The sequence below is a fragment of the Labrus bergylta genome, chromosome 6 (genome assembly GCF_963930695.1).
Source record: "Labrus bergylta chromosome 6, fLabBer1.1, whole genome shotgun sequence".
NCBI lineage: Eukaryota > Metazoa > Chordata > Actinopteri > Labriformes > Labridae > Labrus > Labrus bergylta.
Window position 1 is genome coordinate 10,853,273 of NC_089200.1, and position 23,490 is coordinate 10,876,762.

A 23,490-nucleotide genomic window follows, 5' to 3' on the forward strand; every position below is an offset into this window, starting at 1 on the left:
ACAAGGGTAAATCAAGCTTCAAGGATGAATTAGTAAACAAGTTTCAAAATAAAGTATGTATGGTTCTGAACTGCAGAGAGTAAAACAGAGAAACTTAACATTCTTGCCCTGTTCTTGGCATGGCACGTTGGTCTGTTTTCAGCCACTTTTGTACTGACTTCAATATGCCTACAGCTTTAGGATGGTGTCTGTGTAGGTTCTCAGTCATCCAGGCCATGGTAATTTGAAGCTTGATCCAAAGGAAGGCAACTGGACTTGATTTAAGAATTGATAGAGCTATTGATAGACCTAGGAAGACCTTAAACCACAGATAAAACAGATCAAGCTTCAAATAACTATTGGATGGATTGCCAATTTTTATTTTTACAAACATGTTCTGATCTGTAGGATGAATCCTACCAGCTTGTGTGATCCCCTGACTCTCCACCAACACGAGGTTCACATTTGTGATTGGAGTGAAATGTTGTATATAAAGGAGTCAGCTGATACTACTTGTCCATTAAAGGCCTTACAGAGCTTGCATATCAGTTTGGCTCTTTTAAAGACCTGTGGCATTCCCATCAAACTTACGTGTACTTTTTATGTGGTTCTAATAAACAAATATAATCATACTGGCATGTTAAACTGGGGCATCTGTGTCATCTGTGTCATTGTGAACATTTTTGCATGCCTATGCAAAATTGATAAATACGGCCTCATTAAGCTAGTAGCATGGCTGTAGTCTTTAAAGCAAATTTTTATGCCAGCCTTCTCTCGGGTGAGCTGACATGTGGACACAGCAGTTAATATTAAAAGCTTCACCCCCAGTGAGGTGAGGGGGTTTTCCACTCATTGGTTTTTACTTTGAATATGTGCATGGGTACACACACAGTAAGACCCAGATTTGCGGGGGCATTTAATTTTTGAATAAAAAATGATCTTGAGCAAGAGGAACCAAGGTCACAGTGTGTCCCACTTCTTCTCTGCTTGTTTGCCTCAGAGCTGATTTCAGCTGAACGTTTAGAAGGAACCAGATGGAGAATGCTGGGTGTCAGCTACTTCCATACATCCCACCATGGCTGCTGTCCACATGGGGTCCCAGAGCACACCTCTCTCTATCTCTGTGTTTCTGGATCATGCTGTGTAAAAACCATGAGGATGAAAACAAGGACAAAAGCTTATCACTGAATGATAAATAGGTTGCACTTAAATAGCATGTTTCGGTTTTTCTAACAATTCAAAGTACTTTAACGCTACATGTCAAATTCATACATTGATGGCAGGGTCTGCAATGTGCCAAACTGTCCATCACTACTAATCACAGTAACACAAATTCTCACCACGTTGACAATGACGTCAGGTGTAACTTTGGGGTTCAGTGTCTTGCCCAAGGACACTTCCACTGTTGAAGCTGACGATGGAACCTGCAATTTTTTGATTGAGAGATGAACCACAGACGCCCAATTTTAGTTCCCCTGCCACATTACTTAATGGAAGTCATAAGTTATCAAGATAATACTTTTGTCTTTCTGTATCTTTGTCTCCTCTGTGGAGGACTAACCTGAGCTGCCAAACAGAAACGTGTCTGCAGGGGCCCACAGTCCCACTGCTGAGCTAATTAACAAGGTGTGAGCTGTGTCTGTGTGTTGTTTCTTTCTCGGTGGGTTGATGCTGCTGCTGCATGCCAGGTCACCTGCCTGAGCTGTGTCAGTGCCAATACAGAGAAAGGGCTGTTGTCAACACACACAGGCAGCCCCGGGGAGACCATTTTTGGGCAGGACCAGATTCCATTGCTTTACATGTGTTGGTGTGAGTGAATGTTGGGGGGGGGGGTCAGAGGGTGCATACTCAGCAGTGTTTATTCCCTCCTGACATTAGTAAATTAAAAAGCTCCTCATCCTTAACTCACTGCCTGAAGCAACACTAACTTTAAAAGTTAAGGTGACCCTAACCCTTACTTTGTGGTTTTATCTTTGTGATTTTGAAGGTTAGAGTTAGACTTTGATAGTTTAAAGCAACATTCTGTAACGTTTTGTTGTTATGGAACACTAATTTGTAATTGGGAGACTGGAGCCTCTATCAATTCCACTCTACACCCTGAATACATTTTCTTTTTATGCCACTCTGTTGTTCTTCATGTTTTAAAAATACCTGTGTTGGCTACATGTCTCTTCTGAATCCAAATGAAATCCCCCACAAAAATAATTTTCACCACTAAATTGTCACCAATAAGCTGTAGGTATAGCTGAATCAATTGTGCTGCTCTGCTCACTAGCATCTGTTGTATTTAGTTGCAGATACAAAAAAAAAAAAAGGTTACAAATGGAGCTATTCAACAACAGCTTGGGACAGAGACTGCTCAGCCAATCAGAGCCGAGCTCCGCAGCTTCTAGTTTCACAAGTTGTGATCATCTCCTTGGTGGTTTCCTCCGTAGCTCGGCTTGTTCCCTCCATCGATTTATCTCCCCTCGCTGTCCTCCCCCATCTCCCCTGTCACTCCTCATCTGGGCTTCCTTCCTCTGCCCCCTCCATCCTCAGAGTCAATCCTTTGAAGTCATTTTTAAGCTCTACTCTGTTCTCCCTCAGGAGCTCCCTTCCTACACTGAAGGTGTCTCAAGAGGAGCTGCTTTAAAGTCAGGACTTTTTGAAGGTTTCTTTACTTGCAATTTGCAGAGACTTCAATACAACATTTGATTGTCTAAGGGCAGAGATAGGCTGAACGTTTTACAAATTATAACAAGGAACCGATAGCATCATCCTCTAGGTCTATTTAGAAAGCAGTCAGACTATGATGAGGGGAATGCAATGAGGTCAGGCAGATTAAAAAAGAAGTATCACCCTCTTCTTCTCTAATGTTGTTTCTTCTTTTCGTCCTTTTCTTTCCAGATTGCTGTGAACTTCTGAGTGAAGATGGCCTTCTTTCAGAACAATTTCTGGGTAAGTGTCTGGGTTTTGCCTAAAAACGAGACTTTGTATGATAATGATGGCAATTATACAACAGATGCCTGTAATGGCTACATCGATCAAGCTTTTATACTCAAGCTTTAACTGCCAGATATACTTATTCATGTAATTATAGCCTAATTATGTGTCACTGAGGTTTCATTGATATTCTAATCCTTTGCAGCCAATCTTCTGGTTACCTGCTGCCAGTTAGGTACACACAGGAAGCGCTGGTTTTCTCCCCCTTTTAAGATGACTCAGGAATAATAGAGATCACTATTGTTTCAAAAAAGATCCTGCCAATGACAACAATAGTCTACAGTAGGAAAAGTTACCTTTGGATATGGAACTATCTGACCAAGAAACAAAATGTCATTGTGTATTCAGACAGCAAATTTGACCACTGAAATGCATGTTTGCCCTAAACGACACACTACTACTGATCACATGCATATTTAAGCCTGGTCTGAGCAAATATTGATATTAACACCAGTTTTTCATATGAATAAGAACAATCTAAGAGAATACTAAAAACACATTTTAACATAAGGTTGTAGAGTGCAATATCACATTTGGGTTTAGCAAAACTTAGAGTGAAATTTACACCTAATGCTGGACAAAATTTGCAATTTGTTTAAATTGATTTGTTCAGTAATTAAAGAACTCTACTCTATACATAGATATGTAAAGAGCAGGATGGAAATCTTCTTTTATCCCCCCAACAGCACCCACATCCCCCACTGACTGAGCTGTAAGCTGTTACGATGTCTCTTTCTTTTCCCCACTTTCTCCTCTACTCCTCTTTGTCTGTTCACACCTGGTGCATCTATTTCAGGTGTGCCCTACTTCTTCTAACCTGCCTCATCAGACTTAAAAAAAAATCCTCTTTAATATTTAAAAAATACACACAAAAATTAGAATAAGGGAGTACAATGAGCACATCCCATTGGTTTAGAACATTAAAGGTTATCATGTAAGATAATAGTTCTTTGAAGTGATCTCTATCCAGAGATCTTTGAAAGATTAGGAGGATTACTTACATGTAGATCATTCTCGGCCCACTGACCAATGTCAGATATCTAGTGATGCATCCAATGAAATCCGCTCTTATCTGAGGTCCTGAAAGGCGTTGAATTAAGTCCTTTAACCTTTACCTTTTATTCTGCTAAGAAATCAGATTTGCATTTTGACATTTTGAAAGAAATCAGATTTGCATTTTGACATTTTGGAAAGGTTGCGGAGTATACCATTTACAGAAGCAACATGACTTTACCAAAGTAACCACAAAACCTCAAAATACCTAAAGCTGTACAATTTATCAAGAGTCGCATCCCTATGTGGTTGTATATACTATGTAAGTAAAGTTTTTTAAATGGCAGCAAATTGGCCATTTTGTCCTTGACACCAGTTTGTTATTGGTCAATGGTCAAATTGCCTGAGATAATAGTGCATCAACATTGAGCCTAACCACATCTCATTTTCAAGAACTCCAGGCCAATGGCTATTTGTACTCTGCTAGTTTTAGTCTGAGGCTATTACCATTTTCACACAATGACTGTTGTGATATGCTGTCAGCTTTTGTTTAAATATGCAAAAACAAAGTTGTTTAGGTTGCAGGGGCTTCTCTCTGAAGGCTTAGGCGATCTTAGGGATGTGCGCAGTTATTCCACTTAACAATTAAACATTTTCAGCAACTCTAGTCAGAACCAGAATATCTAGTTGGTTGAACAATATTATAGTTTTTATTATTTTTTCATGTTGGCTCACAATGCTGGTTTAAATCTTGTGTCTAAGCTGCCAGGGCTGTAGCTCCGGTCAAGGGACCTTCTCTCCTAGCGCTAATGCCTAGATGTAAACCAGCAGGGTGGACGGACGGCCTCTGTAAAAGCAGCGCAGATAAACTGGCATACAAACACTGGTCAGGAGAAATGCGTAACTTTATTCATCACAGTGATGTGGCCATTAACCTTCAATGAGGACCGAAAGGCTGTTAGTGCTACCATTGCTTACATTAGCCACACTAGAGGCAAACCAATTCGACATTGTTTATCAGCTGAATAGTTTATATGCACATACAAATCTATATTCGATGGATAGGTATGATTTTTCTTGTCGTTTAACATCAGGCTACGACCCATGGATATTGCAGTATTTCTTCTATGGGCTCAGTAAAACACCAGCAGGTCTGCAGGGAGGGGGAAAAGGCAGTATATGAGAGCAGTCTAGTGTGTCAGGACTGAAGGCAAGTAGACAGAGAGTTATGCAGCAGAACTTCAGCCAGAAACGAAGTCAAGGTCAGAGGACTGCTGTGCTTCTGTGTCACTGAGATGACACATTGCCTATCTCTGAAACACAACTAAAAGATTCAAATTTAACATCAATAATTTTTTTTGTCATTTATGAGCATGCATGTGTGTTTGTATATTCAGAACCGTGTTTCCCACCCAGCCTGCTTCAAGACATAAATAGCTGTGTCGTACAAATCATCCTTTCAGTTAATTAGAATCACAGCCGCTTGGGAACAAGTCACACAGAGCCTCGTCTTGTTTGGCTCAAGAACATTCACAGCCGCTCACAAAGCCTCCTCATAGCACGCTGTCCTTTCCCATTAACTATATAATAGCTTTGCTCATGGCCCACAGGGGGAAGCCCATCAACTATAATTAAGTACATCCTCTGTAAATTAAAGCACTGTTGAGTCCGAGAAACTGAATTAGTTAAAGGATTGGGGATCTTTAATTTTTTCTTGGAACTAGATTTCTCTTTTTAAGAAGGCATTTATTCAACACAATTGGATTTAAGAGATTTGTTTCCCATAAATGATAAAGGAATGATCTTTCACGATCTGAGTAATCCAGCACACACCAGGATTGTTCAGATTGACTTGAAAGTTTTATGCATGTTAAACATTGGAGTGAACAATGCGTTTAGTATAGTGGCTTCCTCAGGTTTGCTCTCCACTTTATTAGCGTAAGTGTGTGGGTTTTCAAGACTTTTTCATGTCACCAGGACCAAAATCTCAAAACACAAAATATCAACATACTTGACTTTGATTTGACTCAGTAATACATTTTTAATGTTCACTGTTCCTAAAACTGCTTCTGGTCCATAATATGAAACCAGATAACCATTAAGGCAAAGAAAAGCCAATGGCCTTGGACTCTCTTTGGCTCTTAAAGTCCCATGTTTACAGTGAAGTCATTTTCCATCCACCCATCTGTGAGCCACACCGATTATTAGGCCACCTTTCTTGGTGTAAGGGGACAGCACTTACCACTGAACCAATTTTTGAGGTTCAGTGGTCTTTGAAGTCATTTTTGTTGGACGTGGACAAATAGGAAAATGTGCCACAAAACTCTTGGAAATTGTGTTGCATACACCCTTCCATCTTGTATCTTGTGTTATAAAGCCACAGTGAGGTTAAGACTCTGTCTTACACAGCAAACAAAAGTAAGCCTGAAAGCTTGTTGCACTTTCTTCGTGTTAGCTCCAAACAAATGAAAAATCTTTCAGTGTTTTCAGCCTGAGCCAGTTTTAGACCCCTGAATCTTCACCCACATCCTTCTCTAGGTCAGTTATAAATAAGTTTGTTGTTGTGCTAATTAACATTTTAATTAATCTAATTAACAAAATTATAAATGGTGGAGAAGAGAATGATGCATCTGAACGAGTGGATTTATTTTGACGAAAATAAACAATCATGAATTGGCCAGCTACAGATACCTAGTGTCTGTGTTAACTAAAAGGCTGCTGGGAGGTTGAATACATGACTAGTTTTGGGTTAAATACACAGAAATAAACACTGGGAGTATTTGGCTTACAGGATTGCAGTGCTTTACTGAAGGGCTACAAGATAAAACAGTGAAAGAACAACAATGAAGTGTGTCATAATAAAAAGATGAAATTAAATGATGGGCAGCGACAGTGAAAATATCACTTATTTGAGCAGAAAGTGTATTTCTCCTGTTTCTTCAAAGCATCTGTTAGGAGAGTGTGTGTCTTCAGCAGGAAGGGGGTAATGGAGGCTACCGCTCTGGGGAAGAAGCTCTTCCAAAGACTGTTAGTCCAAGTTTTATATTATCCTGTATTGCTGACCTGATGGCAGGGGTTCAATGCATGAGCAAAACAAAGCAGCCAATAGCTGAACATTTGACCTGCACTTTAAATCCACCTTTGTTTTAGAAATGTTACACTTGGATAGGCATAAATAAGCCTTGGGCTTCAGCCTATTCCATTTTTCGTCATTGACTGTTTTAATATTATTTTGTGAAATGGTCCAGTGATAACAATTGAAGGGGTGTTATTTTGTTTCTGTAAATAGAATATTCAGACATGGTATTCTTTGGTGGATGACCAAAATATACATAATTCAATCACTAGTAGAAAGTAAACTAATGTTTGGCCACTGATCTCTGTATTTATCATCTTTTTCAATCAGTAAACAATAAATCAATCATTTTTCTTCTCAATTGAGACACCTCTGGGCATTTGTGTGTGAACAGTTTTACTGCAGACAGTATTCTCATTCTTGTGGGATTAGGCTGGTGGAAACTAGCAGCACATCATCATGTTTGGAATCAACATTCCCATCTCTGCATAGCACACACTTGTTTCCTCTTTCTTCAGTGTTGAACAGACCATGAACAATCCAAGTCTGATATCCAAGGGGATTGAAATGAACTATTTCAAAGATAACACTAAAGATAAGCAATCTGTTTGAGTCTGTACAGCATACAGTATCATTTCTTCTTAGAAACAGCCCTGCGGATAAAGGAGTGTGTGCTCAAAAAAACACATACAACGCCCAGTGGGTTTTTATTATTGCCTGGTTTTCAGTTTAATGATGCCAACGCTGCTGCCCTCCCATCACTTTGAGTCATGCTATTTTCTCTTGGGGTTACAAACTGTAAACAAACAGTGTTGAACTTTTTCTCCTCCCCAAGTTTCCCTCCCTCTCTGACCTCTGTTTCTTCTTCTTTTCTTTTATTTCTCCCTCCTCCTCTCCCATTCCCTGAATCTGCCCTTTTCCTTCTTTCTCTTTTGTTACTCTGTTGTTGTTGTTGTTGTGGATCTTCTGTGCCAAGTTAGATAAATAGCAACGATGTATCAGTATAAGAGTAACTGTAGTTGTATTCATGTGAAGGAGTGTAATGAGGTATACTTAGAGCATTAATAATTGTGAACCAGCTTGATTCTTTTTAATGCATTTAATTGAAAGGATCAGCAAAAACAAAAAAAAAACTCATGCGGTTTTTTTTATCAGTAAACAATTTCTTACATGACTTTTCAAGAAATAAGCTACATCTCATACAAGAAAAAATCATTCTTCTTTCCAGGAACTATCCCCATTCCTTCTCTTCCTGAAAATAAAAAAATTGTCTTTGACCAGCAGAGTTGGATCTCTCAGAGCGGCCCACACAGCAAATTGGTGTGGATCCATCAGAGATGACAGACTGCTGCTACCTGCTCCTGATGTTATTGACACCTCTCTGCTGTGGGACTGTTGTTCAGCTCAACCTGCACAGTCAGCAGAAAAAAGTTTCTGTTAGTCAGCAAAACTCGCAGCAGCACTGACAGACCAGTCAGTAGGCCGGCTGGGCTAATGCTAAGCTACATTATGTGGCATACAGAGTGAGGCCATTTTCAATCTGTATGATCTACTTGCAGCTTGTCAAAACCATTAAATGTGAAAGTAAAGTTGGGGTTTCTAGTACAGTAATGTCCCCTATGGAACTTTAAAAAGGAAACCTGGTATATTTGCTGACAGGTATGTATCAGCTTGCAACATACTGATATGATACATTTAAACATGTTAGAAATTGTACATATACATACATAACAGCGAACAACTACCTTAGAGCAGCTTCAGTGCTCTGCTGCCTTCGTGCAAACCACAGAAGCACAATTCCCTTTTTATCCACCTTGTCTTTTCTCTTTTGTTCTGCTCAGCTTTGCTCTGTACCTTTAGTTTCATATAACTGAAGCGTTTTATTACAGAGCAGGAATGTCTTCAGACACTTGATCCACTCTCAGACATGCTGTAAAGGCAGATTTGATGAATAGCCAGAACTAAAGGCGCTGCTCTGGACATTGCCAGAGTTTGAAGCACTTTATTGTAGAGCCGGAGCCAAGCTGAGAAACACTTCAGCTTTTCTGTCACTAATATGATGAGATTAGAACAAAAGAGCTCTCCAAAGAAAAACACAGAAGTGTAGAAGAATCTTTTGCTGCCACAATTTGTTGAGGGTGAAGTAAAACATCTCATTATGTCAAGATAAACAATTTTACTTTCTGATAAAAGAAAACTCTTAGATAAGTCGTGCGCAAAAAACTTCTTCTTGCAAGCGCATACTGTGCTAACAGATCAATCTGATGAACAGGTTGCACTGGTTTTCCTTAATACCCTGCTATTTTTCCCTCTGGATGTTGACGTGCAGAAGGTTTACTAATTGGATATTGATATGCCTGTACTTGTTTCTGCACCTCCCTTATATGTTCTCTGTGTGCAGTCTTTCCTGAGAAAGAATCCATGAAAACATTCTCTTTAAACCCTCCTTGTTTAATTGTAGTTGCATTTATTTTGCATTTCAATGCCTCAAGTTTATCCAGATCTGGTTTGAGTGGTTTCTTTAAGTCATAATGTGACCTCTGACAGCTCAGTGCAGTATCTTTTTCATTGATATGATGTCTCAGTGAGAGGGGCAGCTGTCAATCATTTCTTATTCACTCTAATTCAAAGTAAATGTGTCTGACAATGAGGAAAGCAACATTTGTAGGGCTCATGTTGCTTTCTCAAGAGCATATATGCATTCTGGATAATATCTAGATAATTGCAGGAGGACCGCTCTGGAGATTCTCCTGACCTAGCCGTTCACATATGCTCCTCACAGCGGGGGACTATCCCTGTCAGGGATTTCCTGAGGTAAGACGTGACGTAAATAAACAACGAGGAAGTAGCGGCCGAAGCAACAGAGTCCGCTACACGACGCTATAATGAGAATATTTGCCTTTATATCAATGCTATGTGTAGTCCAATGGAATGACAACATCCCCAAAAGAGTGGAGAACAACATACTGACGAACAGAAAACACAATGCAGCAGTTTAATTACGTGCAGAACCTCTCTTTGGTTGCAATCTTTGTTACGGTCGAAACGTTGATTGACGGGAGATTTCAGCAGATATTCCCTGTCAAGTCTTTTTGTGGTTAACAGCAGAGCTCAGACATTAAAGGCAAACGTGCAGATGTAGATCTTTTATTTGTTAGAGTAAAGCAGCTGTGAAGCTCACCCTGCAGCACAGAGTTTAGTTCATCGCAGGTTTCCTCAACGTCATCAATTAGATTCATACAAGCCTGAGGGGAAGTCTGAAGATGTGTCTAATTAGAATCAAGTGAGAGCAGTTGGACAAACCAACCTCTGGGGATATATAAGACACAGACAGACATTCATGTAAGTGATAGAAAGATTAAGATTGAAATTTGTGACAGATGTTTTGGGATAAGTAATATCTTAAGTTGGCTAAGAGAGAGTGTGCTTAAAGATTCAGTAAAGTAGCAGCATAAAATCTAAGAAAAGACTCGCAGGCCTTGTTCAGTCTCAAACGTCCCTGCAGTAAAGCTTTTAAAACCTTTGTGCTACTACAAGAATATCCTCATCTCACCCGCGGCACATTACTCTTCCATTTTATTAAAGCAGCTCTGAACCTTTCTGAGCAGCAATGAAGACACGTTAATGCTGCATATCGACAGACGGGGCTGTGGTGGACAGATTTGGTTTTCTGTCCAAATTATTTAGATTTCAATAAAAAAGCCACATCTTAAATGTGGAACTTTGTTTTTTAAATTGTCTGTAGATATACTGTTAGAACACAGTAGAAATGTCAATGAAAATGTTTCTGTTCTGTGCCATATTGTGGACTTTTTCATCATGCAGTAGATGACGCCTGCCGCTTAAAGGAGGTCTAATAAACAAAACAAATGACCAACAGATGCCAAATAAACCCAGGTCATTTAAAACGTCACCAGAGTTTACTTCAAACGGTTCACAAGTCTTTCCCTGAAGCGTATATTGTTGTTACTCTTTTAACAATTAGAGAATTGTGTATGAAACACAAATGACAGTTGACTCATTTCAATTTAAAACAGTAAAAAAAAAAGGACAGTGGCTTTGCATCTGCAGAAAATGAGTTATTGTTTTACCTCTCCATCTACTCTTCTTCCTAAGTCAATGTTCCTATCCTCCTATAAGAGAGAAAAAGTGATATCACAATACAACAAGCAAATGTAACAGCTGCCTTCTGTGAAGAGGCAAATCTGCATTGTTGCCTGTTAGTTATTGCTTAGTTTTTTTTTCCGTGTGTATCATTAAGGTAAACTTTAGTGTTTATCTCACTGAAAAGAGAAAAGTAGAGCTGGTTGCTAGTTGACAGGAATACATTTTAAGCGATGTTGGAGATAGGATAAAGTACTGTGTGAGTTTTAGGACAACCCAGATGTCCTTATAATGGAGCGCTGTCTGTATCCGATAATGTAACATATGGTCTCATTGATTGATCAAAATAATCGTTGATGAACTTGTGTTTAAGTTAAACTACTGAACATAATAGGCCTGAACTGAAGTTGTGCCTATATTGTTTTTAGAATAATAAAATCACAGTTTGTCTACATTGTATTTCAGTCTTTAGCCAAACAAATATGAAAATAAAATATTATATACAGCTAGATATATAGCTTGGTTTTATTATTGTTGAATAAATACATAGACGTGTGTCTCCACAACATTTGTAAGCCTGTGTGTCTCCATCATTGACATGTGTTAAAATAACTGACCCTTGGCTGACCCTAGTTGTTGATCCAGGTTAATCTGTTTGTTCTCCCCTAAAGAACTAAACTTGGCTTTAAATGAGCATTTGGAGGGTTTTGGGAGTGTGAATACTTCAACATTAAAAGTCGTGCAGATGTTCTGTATCAAAAATGTTGGTTTTTTTTTCCAAAGAGATTTGGGATTGTAGATCAGCACACCTTATTTTAAAGTTAAATGGCCCTAACCATTTTGGTGATGATCTGAACAGTTGGAGGAAGGAGGAGAAAATCAGGGTTCACATCTCCTCCATTTGATTTAGTGAGATAAAATGATAATTTCCTTGCTGCTTACCATCCCCCTTAACAAATTTCCACTGATCCGCAATAGCTCTCAGCAGTCTGCAGAAGTCTCAGTCTTCATGAGAAAGTTGTACAGATTTTACACCTCCCGTAGACCCCCTCCACCCCTCTCTTCGTCTCTCCCATCAGTCCCCTCATTGTGATGGTAATGGACTCCATCGTGCGTGACCAAAATGGTCAACTTAATTGATGAAAAAGAGATCACCAAGAGTGGAGAGAAGAGGGGGTTTGCATATATCAGACATGCAGGATTTTCATTCACAGAAGGCCCAAAGAATACATAACGACACTTAAAGAAACTTGAAGACTGCCAGTGGGTTAAATCTGATCTGCTGTTAGATTGCATGGCATGACTCACCGTGTTCTAGTACCTGCTCACAGTTGGTTGCTCAATCAAGAACCTGCACACTTGAACATGCACAGGGTTAGTGCTGGAGCGTTCAGACTAAATAAAGACTTGTAATGGATAATGCACATTCATTTATGGTGCACCTGCCAGGCTGAGGCATGTGTTTACAAACAATGAGAAGCATTACAAAAGGCAATTTCAATTTTTAACCTGGGGCGACGTGTCATTTTTTTGTTAGTTAGCTATAACTAACTCTGAATAGTATATCCTTTTTTAAACAAAGTGCTGGGAATATTCTATGGTTGTGATGCATGAAGTTCCAGTTTGGAAACAACCGTTTGTCTTTCCGTCTTTAATACCTTCCTACCGAGAGGCACTTAACCCCGTGCAACAATCATGTTATCTATTAATCTGCCAATCACCCTCCTGATTGATCCTTTTCGCTATGATATAACATGTTAAACAGGCTAATCATAATTTTCAAGAGCCTAGAGACTTTAAATAGCTTTTTTCATCCAACATTTGATACCAAGAAGTCTTTATTTACCATCATAGCATGACATCAAAACGCAGCAAATCCTTTCATTTAAGATTCTGCAACCAGCAAACGTTTGGCATAATGCTCGATTAATGACAGAAAGCATCGATCCCTATTCATTATAAATTATTATTAGGACTTCATTAGGCCATCAAATCTTTGCAGCGTTGGCTTAAGCCCATACCATAAACTGTATCAAACATTTAACATATTGGTCTCTAAAGAGGCTTTAAGCCGCAACGATGGCGTTCACCATATTAGAATTATTGCATCTAACTTTTGATCAATCTGGTAACAGACAAAGAGTTGGAGAAAACAGCTACACACCCAACTGTCATTACAGGATACACATCTGATTAAACAAATTAATGCAAACAGGTGGGTTATTTTTTCAAAGATTATTTTGGGGGATTTTGCCTTTATTTGGATAGGATAGCTATAAGCTATAAGTTTGCTTTTCAGATATGCTTCTTGCTGTTATCAGTATCAGATACCATTTAAGCACTGTAATAATCAACAGGCTATGGTTGAGCTCTTTGAAGCACACAGCCGACAGAGAAGCCTGCTAGCTGTATAAAATACTGAAGACAGATGCTGTGGAGAGGCAGGTGTGTGTGAGTGTTTGTGTGTTTTGAGGGCTCAGACTGCCAGCTCACCTTTCTACTGAGAGGGTAGAGTTTCAACAAAAGCTGCCTGCAAACCACCCGTCATTTCACAACATTAACCGCCTGTTGAACTCCTGTCTACTGTTTATAAAGCACATGTGAAGGTGCAATAATACAAACCTTATACTAAATTTAAAAGGGAGAAGATAGTATTGAACATATACTCTATTTGATGGTAACATTTAAATCAGCTCTTAAGCAGTGGCAGCTCTTCTCTTACAGGATTGTGTTTCTTGACTGAATAAAGCTGAAACATCAGCAGTATAACAAAAAAACAAAACAATTTATGAAGTTCTTATTTGCGTTATTACCTTGATGGTATACAGAGGCATAAGAGACCATATCACCCAAATTACAAACACAAAAACTTGTTATCTCATTCATCGCTGGAGGCATTTTGAACGTTATTCTGATGTTTTTGATCAGATGGCATTTGTCGAGATAAGATATCTGTGAACGCACCGTTAGATTTGCCATGAGCAGGATTGATCTTGCGGCGCTCTTAACATGAAATATGACATTTGTAAAGTGGTTTACATTTTGTAAAGCTTTCATGAAAAAAGAGCTGTATTTTTCTTTGATGTCAATTAATTACTGACCTTTTAAACACAGCTGATCTGACATTTCTCTGCAGAGATGCAAATCTTAGCCTTAGCTTGTTTTGTAAGCTTTTTGTAATGGAAGAAGAGAAGCAGAAAGGCAGTCGTGTGCACATGTTGTCCTATGTAAGGACAGGTGAAGGAAAAAGATTTTCATTATTGATTTATCCTCCTTACTTTCTTGAACAGTGGTAGAATCTATAAAGCGTTCTTTTTTTTCTTTTTTTTTTTTTTTTTTTACAAATCCTCTCACAAACTTGGTTTTAAGCATATAAGTTACTTAGGTACGACTATACATTTTGAAGATATTTAGCAGTCGATCTCATAACAAAAAGACTTGAAGTAGTTGAGAACAAAGAAAATGAGATTGATACATTGTGAACTTGATTGATTTTTTTATGTCTTCTCTTTTTATGGAGCAATCCATCAAAGTATTTTAATGCTGACATTACTGATAAAAGCGTACAACACTTAATTTGACTGGATGTCCTGTCAGATATAAGATATATATATATAAGTTTTGAAAGCTTTAAAGCGTTAACCAGCGTATGGATGCTCACAATTTTAAATAGACAAGGCTCAGGGACATTGACTTATTCAGCTGATGTCAGCTGTGACGCTTCTGCGGCTGAGCTTACTTGTTTGTTTTCAGTCACATCGTATCAACCTGTCTCTGACGATTATTAGAACATTAGAACTTAGCTTTTCATCATAAGTGCTAGGAACCCAGTGTACCTGACTGTGTCTCTACTGTGCTTCTCAAAATGTGTGTGTGTGTGTGATGTATATGTGTGTATTAGCGTGAGTGCTTTTGGGTGACCCTTCCTTGGCATTCCAGCCATTCCCCTGGTACCTGGTAACAGGCCTGTTCTCCTCCGACAGGGTATTTTTAGGCCCTGAGAAGCAGCTGTCTGTGTCCACGTCTGCACACACAGCCTGGCCGTCTGTTGACTGAAAAATGTGGCTGAGCTCGAGAAATGACGCAGCCTATTTGTAATGATGCAACCTCAGTCAGCATCTTTCAGGATTATGAAGATTTTAGCTAACACAGATGTAGTTTTGTGTAATTCTATGTGTGAGGTGATGCTGTAGTCTGAGGTAAATCTGCTTATAGCTGCAAAGCTGGCAACTCTTTTCTCAACAGCAGCCCTGCACTGTGGTCTTCTCACTTCTCATGAGTCACGTTCGCTTTGTGGTTCTTCTGCTCGACAGATGAACAACAAATAGTGAGATATGTTTTCGGGGAGTGCAGCAGCAGTTCATGACCTCATGTATGGTAATTGAACTAAACAGTGAAACTTCTGCAAAACCCAAATTGTCAGGTTTGTCCCTCTGACGTAACTAACAAAGAAACTACATCAGCAATAAGCTTGATTGCTTCTTTGTATTTTTAATGCCTGTAACTGCTGCCACAGGGTGGTGTCAGACACAGCGAGCACATTGACAGCATGCTGCTTAAAACGCCTCTGTTTACATTTCAAATGACTCTAAATGAATTTAATAGATTTTCCTATAAAAACTCAGTGTGTGTCATGAGCACAATCACAACAAAGTAAGGATTAAGAGAGAGTTTTACATGCATTGTGTTTCATGTTGAATGCATTGTGTAAATCAGTGTACTTCTTATGATGAAAGATTCAACAGAAAACTCAGAGCACTTGGACTTTTTCGATTCTCAGATTTTTTTTAATTTTCAAAATGCAAAACAAAAAAGCCAACCAGAATGTTCATGTTTAGACACTTCAAGTCCATTATTACCCCTTTACCTTTTCTGAAGATTATTTCCTTTTTATATATATTATCCACCAACGTTTACCCCTTCCAGGGCCTAAAGGGGGGCACAAATACACAATAACTACTAGAAGGAAATCCCAAAATGAAGATATACATGCTTTCTTATTTAACAGTGTTGCCACTTCAGAGAATTATTTTGACAATATTTCAGTTTCTGTTTCTACATATACATATTAATCCTCCCAACAGACAAGTTTTCATAGCAAGACAGAACATATCAGGGATGGAGAGAGAGACAAAAGAAAGCGCACAAGAGACAGACTGAGCAACCAAAAAAGCAAACTTAAATAAAAACTGAAACTTGGATTTTTTTTTGTCTTTTGTCTTGTTAGTTTTTTCATTTTAATTACATAGTAAAACATTTTTTAAGGATCTGATGAAGGATTTGTTACCTCATGTATGTTAGAAATCAGTATATTGTTGTGTATGTGACAGAGTAAGTGAAGGAACCTTAAAACACAATCCAGAACTGGTTTTGTGTTTTCCTTTATTTTCATGTTGTTGTAAGAGTGATAGTACAATTTTAATTTGTAGTGACTGAACATCATTGGCAAGATGTAATTAGGTTTGGATTAAAAACAACTGTGATATCACTGTACTGAAAAACAAACTCTCCATAATGCTGGCTCTCCTTTGGGTGCTAACAGACGGTATATGTGTGTGTGTGTATTTGTGTTTTTTTTTGCACCCTGATAGGGGGAGAAGAATGCCGGTTTTGACGTTCTTTACCACAACATGAAGCATGGCCAGCTGGCAACCAAGGAGCTTGCTGAGTTTGTCCGTGAGAGGTAAGTTTTTTTTTTTTTTTTTTTTGTATTTGTGAATATCTGTGTGGGAGGGGAAGATGGTGATGGTGGAGAAACTCTACATTCTTGACTCTGTACAAAGAAAGATGCTAGTTTGTGCCAAGGTTGGGTGAAAGACTTCAAGAATACATTTTTTAAGTATTTCATGTCTCGGTGGATCTAAAGAGGTGTTCATGATTAATTCAGTTTTATAGTCCTGTAAGCAGAATGCAGATTTTAGAGAGAATTCTTAACAAGTCTCTCTTTGTTAAAACTGCTCCCGTCCTCTCTCTCTATGCTCCGATCTCTGACCCCAGTCATCACAACGGTGCTACTTTTGAAATGCACTCTCTCAAAAACTCACACAAGCCTGAATAGCTGGATTATCCTGCTGCAATACAGAGCTTTATCTTCTAACATGACTGTAACTGCTGGGTTTTAAAGAGCTGCAACATGGGAGGTGATAGCAGAGGCCTCTGGTTAGAAGTTAACATCTTCTCCATATCCTGAGTTAATTGATTAACCTACAAACATTACTATTATTAAATAGAGTGAAAGCTTGACAAGCTAACCAGTAGTCGACGAGAACAGCAGACAATAACCTTATTAAAATCGTTTTCACTATTTAACAATACACACACACGCACACACGCACGCACACACACGCAGCACACTATCAGAACAGTGATATAATCCTGATATAGAGTCAGACCTTCTGTGCAAATTCCTCACAGGGGGAAATTCACTTATCTGCAGGGACAGAAACAGACAACAAATCAGCAGTCAGGAAATGAAGAAGGGGCATTGTGGGTAAAATAGTGTGCCATCCCACAGGACAAAGTGAGGCAATTGTGTCGATAAATGTCCTCCATCTTTTCCTTGCTCCACTTGCAGGAAAGGTCATTTTGATATAAGTTGTAATATGAAACAGTCTTTTAAAGTATCGGGCTTCATGTTACATTATCTTCCCTCATTCTGGGTCTTTATAATATCTCTCTGTTGAACTGCCTCTTGAAAGGACGGATCATTAAGTGGTGCTGAAATAACAAGTTTAAGGCTAAAACAATGATTGAATCAATTAGTAAAACTTAATTTTTTTAATGAACAGACTTTTGTTTTGTTTAATCTTTTTACAGGTTGCTGTTTTGAGAACTATAGTGTCTTACATTTTTTCAAAATAGTCTCAATTACCTTTTACTATTATATTGTACTTTCCTCTCTTTCAATTAAAATTACCCAAACATCTCAACAAATTGAACTTCACTCACTTTAAATACAAGACTTTAATTTATTTATTTTTTACCAATTTTCAATACGTTACATTTTGGCGATAATTAACAAATAAAGTCAACATGTGTTGCAGCAGTCAACATAGTGGTACTCAAAAGACTCAAGATAATGTGCATTAGAAAACTGAATCTATCAAAGAGATGAATGGCTGCAGAGTTATTCAAGAGCACACCTTTTTTCCACACAGACAGCATTAGGTTCCTGGTCAAAATCAATGGACAATCTAACTGGGATATTTTAAAGTCATATTTTGCCTGACAGAAACGGATTTTGATTAAAACATTACTTGTCTGTTATGTTATTCTGAAAATCTCAAATCGTCTCATATCGTTTGAAAAGTTATCATAAATGAATGATCCAAGCAGCTTTTGAAGAAATATGTAGTGTGGAGTCTTTGCAGGTGATGTTTGTTCATATCTTCTTAAATTGACCATTAACTTTTCGAGTTAATCTAAAATGAAAATATTTGTTATCCTTTTTTTCAGACAGAATTTGAGTTCCAGTATTGTTTCAGCATCACTTCTAAAGATGGATAGTGTCGGAACATGTGTTTGTTTGTGACTTTCAGTAGAAGTAGATCAGCTCTCCCTCAGGACATTTGGATCAATGCCCCCCCCCCCCCCCCCTTTCTCTTCAGGGTCTACAGATGGATATTAAAGTTTCATGCTCAGCCTTGGAAAACAAGTCCATTCATCATTTACATGTGACTCATTGCAACACGGACCTACATCCATCTTTATTTTTCTGGCTCGTGCTGGAGTTTGGAGCAAAGGAAGCAGTAGATAGAGAACATAACATATGAGGCCATTAGCAGAAGAAGTGCTATTGGAGTGCATTAGATTCACCAGTCTAAAGTCTATTACAAGGATTTACATTTTAAGGAACAGACACAACATCACTCTTCCTGTCCAATTACTGGTCATTTAGACTTTAGCAAGGAGGTTTAGAATTTGGTTGTAGCCATTGTAACCCCATATTTCCCTTGTTGCACCAACATTAGAGTTTCTTTATTATTCTGCTTACGGTATATACGTGCGTTTGCTTTTTGCAGTGCTGCTATCGAGGAGACGTACTCCAAATCAATGAGCAAACTGGCAAAGATGGCAAGCAATGGAAGTCCACAGGGGTGAGTAGAGCCTTTTCAGCTCAAGACAGCTGAACTTCTCCAACTAACTGTTCTCCCATCTCTTTCAGTACCTCAGAGCTGAATCTATATGGCTGGAACATGTTTGCTTCTATGTAAATCACACATATGGCAACACATGATAATTCAATGAGTACCATCTGCGTCAGCAAATGTCCATATATGTCATTCAAATAATGCCCATATGTTATCTATTGTATGACACATTTTCGTTCAGACTAAATATATAACAGCCATCAACACAGACATTAAGCTGTTAGAGGAACTGAAATGTCCTTCTCTAATTTCTTTATACTTTGATGCGTTGCAGCATGAACACACAGGTTTATGCTGTAGTTTGAAATATTTACTTGTTGCATTTGTTATGTTTTTGTTCAGGTTCTGGCTCAGGGGGGTCACTTAAAAAAAAGAAAAAGTCATGTCATGTATTTTGTCCGTGTGCCATCAGAATAAGAAAAGAAAAAGAGTTTATCTTGAAAAAGTCATTTTAAAGCATATTCATAGTCTCACACTTTTAATAGATCTTAGATGAACAAACTGTTTGAGCCTCACAGTCTCGTGTGTGTGTTTGCTTGATGCATATGTTGTGTGTTTTCTAGGACTTTTGCTCCCATGTGGGACGTGTTCCGGGTTTCTTCAGACAAACTGGCCCTCTGTCACCTCGAGCTGATGAGAAAGATGAACGATCTAATCCGGGACATCAACAAGTATGGAGACGAGCAGGTCAAAATTCATCGCAAGGTATAGCCTATATGTGTGCCCGGAATGAGGGACGCTGTTTTTTTACTGCTATGATTTTTGTTCCTGGTTGTCTTTCTTTGAGAAAAAAAGACTTGGACAGTTACTCATTACTTGCCCTTCATCGAGCCGCTGTCATCCTGATCAGATTTGTCTCTTTAAAAAAAATCCCATTACATCTTCTACCTTAACAGCAAATGCTTCAGTTTCCCTGAAAGTATCAAGTACAGTAATGTTCTGAACAGTTTGTCCATGTGTTGCCTTTTCTTTTTCTCTTTCGTGCATGTATGTGTGTGTTTGCATATGACCCAGACAAAGGAGGAGATGGTGGGGACAGTGGAGGCGGTGCAGGCGGTGCAGGTTCAGAGCGGTCACCTTCAGAAGTCAAAGGAGGGATACCATGGCAAGTGTTTGGAGCTGGACCGGCTGAGGAAGGAAGGAGCTCCGCTGAAAGAACTGGAGAAAGTTAGCCAACACTTTTTCTTTTTTCTCGGGTTCTGAATGCTCTCTTACAAGCCAGTAAAGTGCCCTACTGATCATGTTTTCAATCACTGCCTTTGAGTCTCTGCTTTGACCTCAGTACAGTGAATATGAGTGGAGTTAAGAATGTGACACAAGCAGCACTGGAAAGTGGCATTTTAATAATAGTGCTGTCAAAATAGTGAGTTAATATCAATGAACTAATGAACATGGATTATGTCCCCTGACCTCACTTCTCTGAGCAAACATCCATTTACAGTAGCTCTTAAAACATGATGGAAAAACATGACGTAGCGTTTAATTCTTATTTAAAAAAGGTGAGGGGGGGGTTAAATATCTGGTTTATAAAAAGTGCTTGACGATAGACTGTTTACACACAGCCAGTGTGCTCTCAATGATCGCAATGAAACTGCTTCATTATGGTCTCTGGTCACCAGTTTGTTCCTCTCTGCTCTGTTGTTGATATTATGAATTTATTGAACTGCACGTAGCATTGATATAAAGACAAAAAAATATCATTGTTGCGATGGCCTCAGCAGTGTCTTTAATTGAGTTTGATAAATAACAACTTGTATGGCCATTTACAAAAAACAACAGAACTTCTCTGCTCTCATAACTCCACTCTGTGTAGTTTTTTGCTGTTCTTGTTTTAAAGGTAAAAAACTAAAACTATTTTTTGCCCAATAAACAGAATTTCTCCAAGCACTTCTTTATTTTCTTCCAGGTTTGTGAATGAGCCTGCACAGCTGAAGGTCATTATTCTCCTTCACCTTTCATTTCTCACTAGGCAGAGATGAAGTCTAAGAAGGCGGCCGAGTCGTTCTCATTGTGCATCGAGAAGTACAACCGTGTGGGAGGAGAGTTTGAGCAGAAGATGAGCGAGTCGGCCCAGGTCAGTTGAGCAGAGGGACACTTGTTTTTCTCTCCCTCCCCCTGATGTGTTCATGTGTGTTTCTTCTTTTCAAAGGCTTTATCTGTCTTTTTATCTCTCTGACTCACCATCTTTGTGAACTCCCATCACATGAAAACTCCAATCTCCTTCTTTCATTTATTATCCTACATCCCCAAAAATGGAAACCTCATCCTGCGACTCCTAAAAACACCCACCGACTAAAGCACACACACATCCTGCCCCCCCCCCCCCCCCCCCACCTAATACCTTTAATAACTGCCTCCATGGTTACTGCTGCTGTTGCCATGGGGATCTACAACAAACCCCAATGAGTGTCTCTGTGTTTTGTATATTAAAATCCCTTTGACCAATCATCTCTTGATATAGCTTTGTAGGGGTAGATCTGGTCATAATTATGAGGAGGGGGTGCAGTGTATGTGGTACCTGGGAGCAAAAAGTGTCAAAGGACAGATCAGAAATGAAGGATGATCAAATAAAGAACAGATCAGTGAAAAAAAGAGTGCTTTTTCATCACGCGTAACACAAAAGGAGATCACAGGATCTATTCTCTGAGGGCTCTTTCACACCTGTTGTAGGGTTAGCATTTAGTCTGTACCAGGGGAAAATAAAATCCATGTTGTTGCCTTCTATTAATCAAGCAAAAGAGATTTACAATATTTATTTAAAAAAGGGGGGATTTTGAACCTTAAAACCAAAAAGGATGGTACGCCCAAAGTCACATGGTAAACACGTTTTGCTACATTTGCCAAACTACCTCTAGGCTAGGAAGTAAATCCAAAAATCAGGCTCACCCTTAGTAACTCACATGGGTGCTGAATCCTCAACCAAAAACATGTATCGAAAGTATTTCAGGACAGCACACCAAATCCACTCTTTTTCTCTTTTTATTTCCGCGGCCATTTCGAGCAAGGCCCTTCTGTGGCTTCAGGCAAACAAACATGTCACTAAAGAAGAGCCTTACCCGAAACGTCTGCTTCAATAAAAAGAGGAAAAGAGTGGATTTGGTTTGCTGTCCTGAAGTACTTTTGATAAATAAAGGCTATGAATGCCTTCTGCAGACTAGTAGATCACTTAGGTATCAAAGAAGGATAGTGCTAACTTTAATTTAACCCGTGTTAAAGCCCCTGTTGTTGAACAGTCCTCCGGTTTGTGTATTTACATTCATACGACAAACGATTCTGCTATTTGTTGCTGGCCTTCGTTACATATCTGCAGATTTTAAAGGAGAACCTTCAAACAAGCGCAAATTTAAAAAAAAACAAGACAAAAGTGAAGTATAAAAATAATGTCAACATATTTAAGATTCAGGTTTTTGAGCACATTAAAGAAAGCAAGAGGTTTCTGCTCACAGACTTGGGAGACAGAATTTTTCCAACACCAAGAGCAGCAGAGGGACGGGTATAAAGTGCTCTGCTGAAGGCAGCTGTAAAGAATCGGGGGAGAATGTTTAATGTTTGCTCTCTTTCTCTCTCTCTCTCTCTCTCTCTCTGCCTACATTTTGCCACGTTAATTAGAGAGGAGCAACTGCCAAAAACTCAGCTCACGACATCAATTCTCAAATAAAGCCTGTGGCACTTAATCAAGACAATTCCCATGAACCAGACAACGACAAATGAGCTGGCTGAAAGAGGAACAGGATCAAATCTAAATCCTTACAAATTATCACGGGTTTAAGAAGCTGGCAATCCAGAGCTTCTTCTGCTGCCTGACTGGCTCACTGAAGCTGCACATGATTCTCCAAATCCTTCTAAAGGCAGTTTTGACTCTCTGCATGTAGGAATATGGTGTGGAAAGTTTCAGTTCTGCTGGATTATGGATACCAATTTAAATTCTCCTGAAGCTCCTTCAGTTTGGTAGAGACAGTAAATTGTAAAAATAGGCCTTTTACTTCATCTTTCTTTTAAATTAGAGACAAAAGAAACAACCAAAATGAACAGCATTCAACAGCAAACATAAATATATTTGTTATATCCTTACCATTTTAGGTTGCATGTAAAGAATTAATAGACCTACTCTGACTGAAGGTTATGAAATGTTGTTGAACTGCAATAATGGGTTTTTTACAACAGCAACCAAAGTACACAACAAATAACTGAGCAACAACTACAATG

General features: G+C 38.8%; 1 protein-coding gene across 2 annotated transcripts in view; it reads left to right on the forward strand.

The window, feature by feature from the left end:
* The window catches only part of fcho1 (FCH and mu domain containing endocytic adaptor 1), a 52,742-nt gene that overhangs the window by 10,018 nt on the left and 19,234 nt on the right, over positions 1 to 23,490 (forward strand). For both annotated transcript variants that reach the window (XM_020656556.3, XM_029281419.2), the window contains 6 exons: positions 2,866 to 2,916; positions 16,726 to 16,817; positions 19,156 to 19,230; positions 19,848 to 19,989; positions 20,299 to 20,451; positions 21,254 to 21,358. In XM_020656556.3, coding sequence (XP_020512212.1) covers positions 2,890 to 2,916; positions 16,726 to 16,817; positions 19,156 to 19,230; positions 19,848 to 19,989; positions 20,299 to 20,451; positions 21,254 to 21,358 — 594 coding nt within the window. In that variant the 5' untranslated portion in view covers positions 2,866 to 2,889. The remainder of the gene's footprint in view (positions 1 to 2,865; positions 2,917 to 16,725; positions 16,818 to 19,155; positions 19,231 to 19,847; positions 19,990 to 20,298; positions 20,452 to 21,253; positions 21,359 to 23,490) is intronic.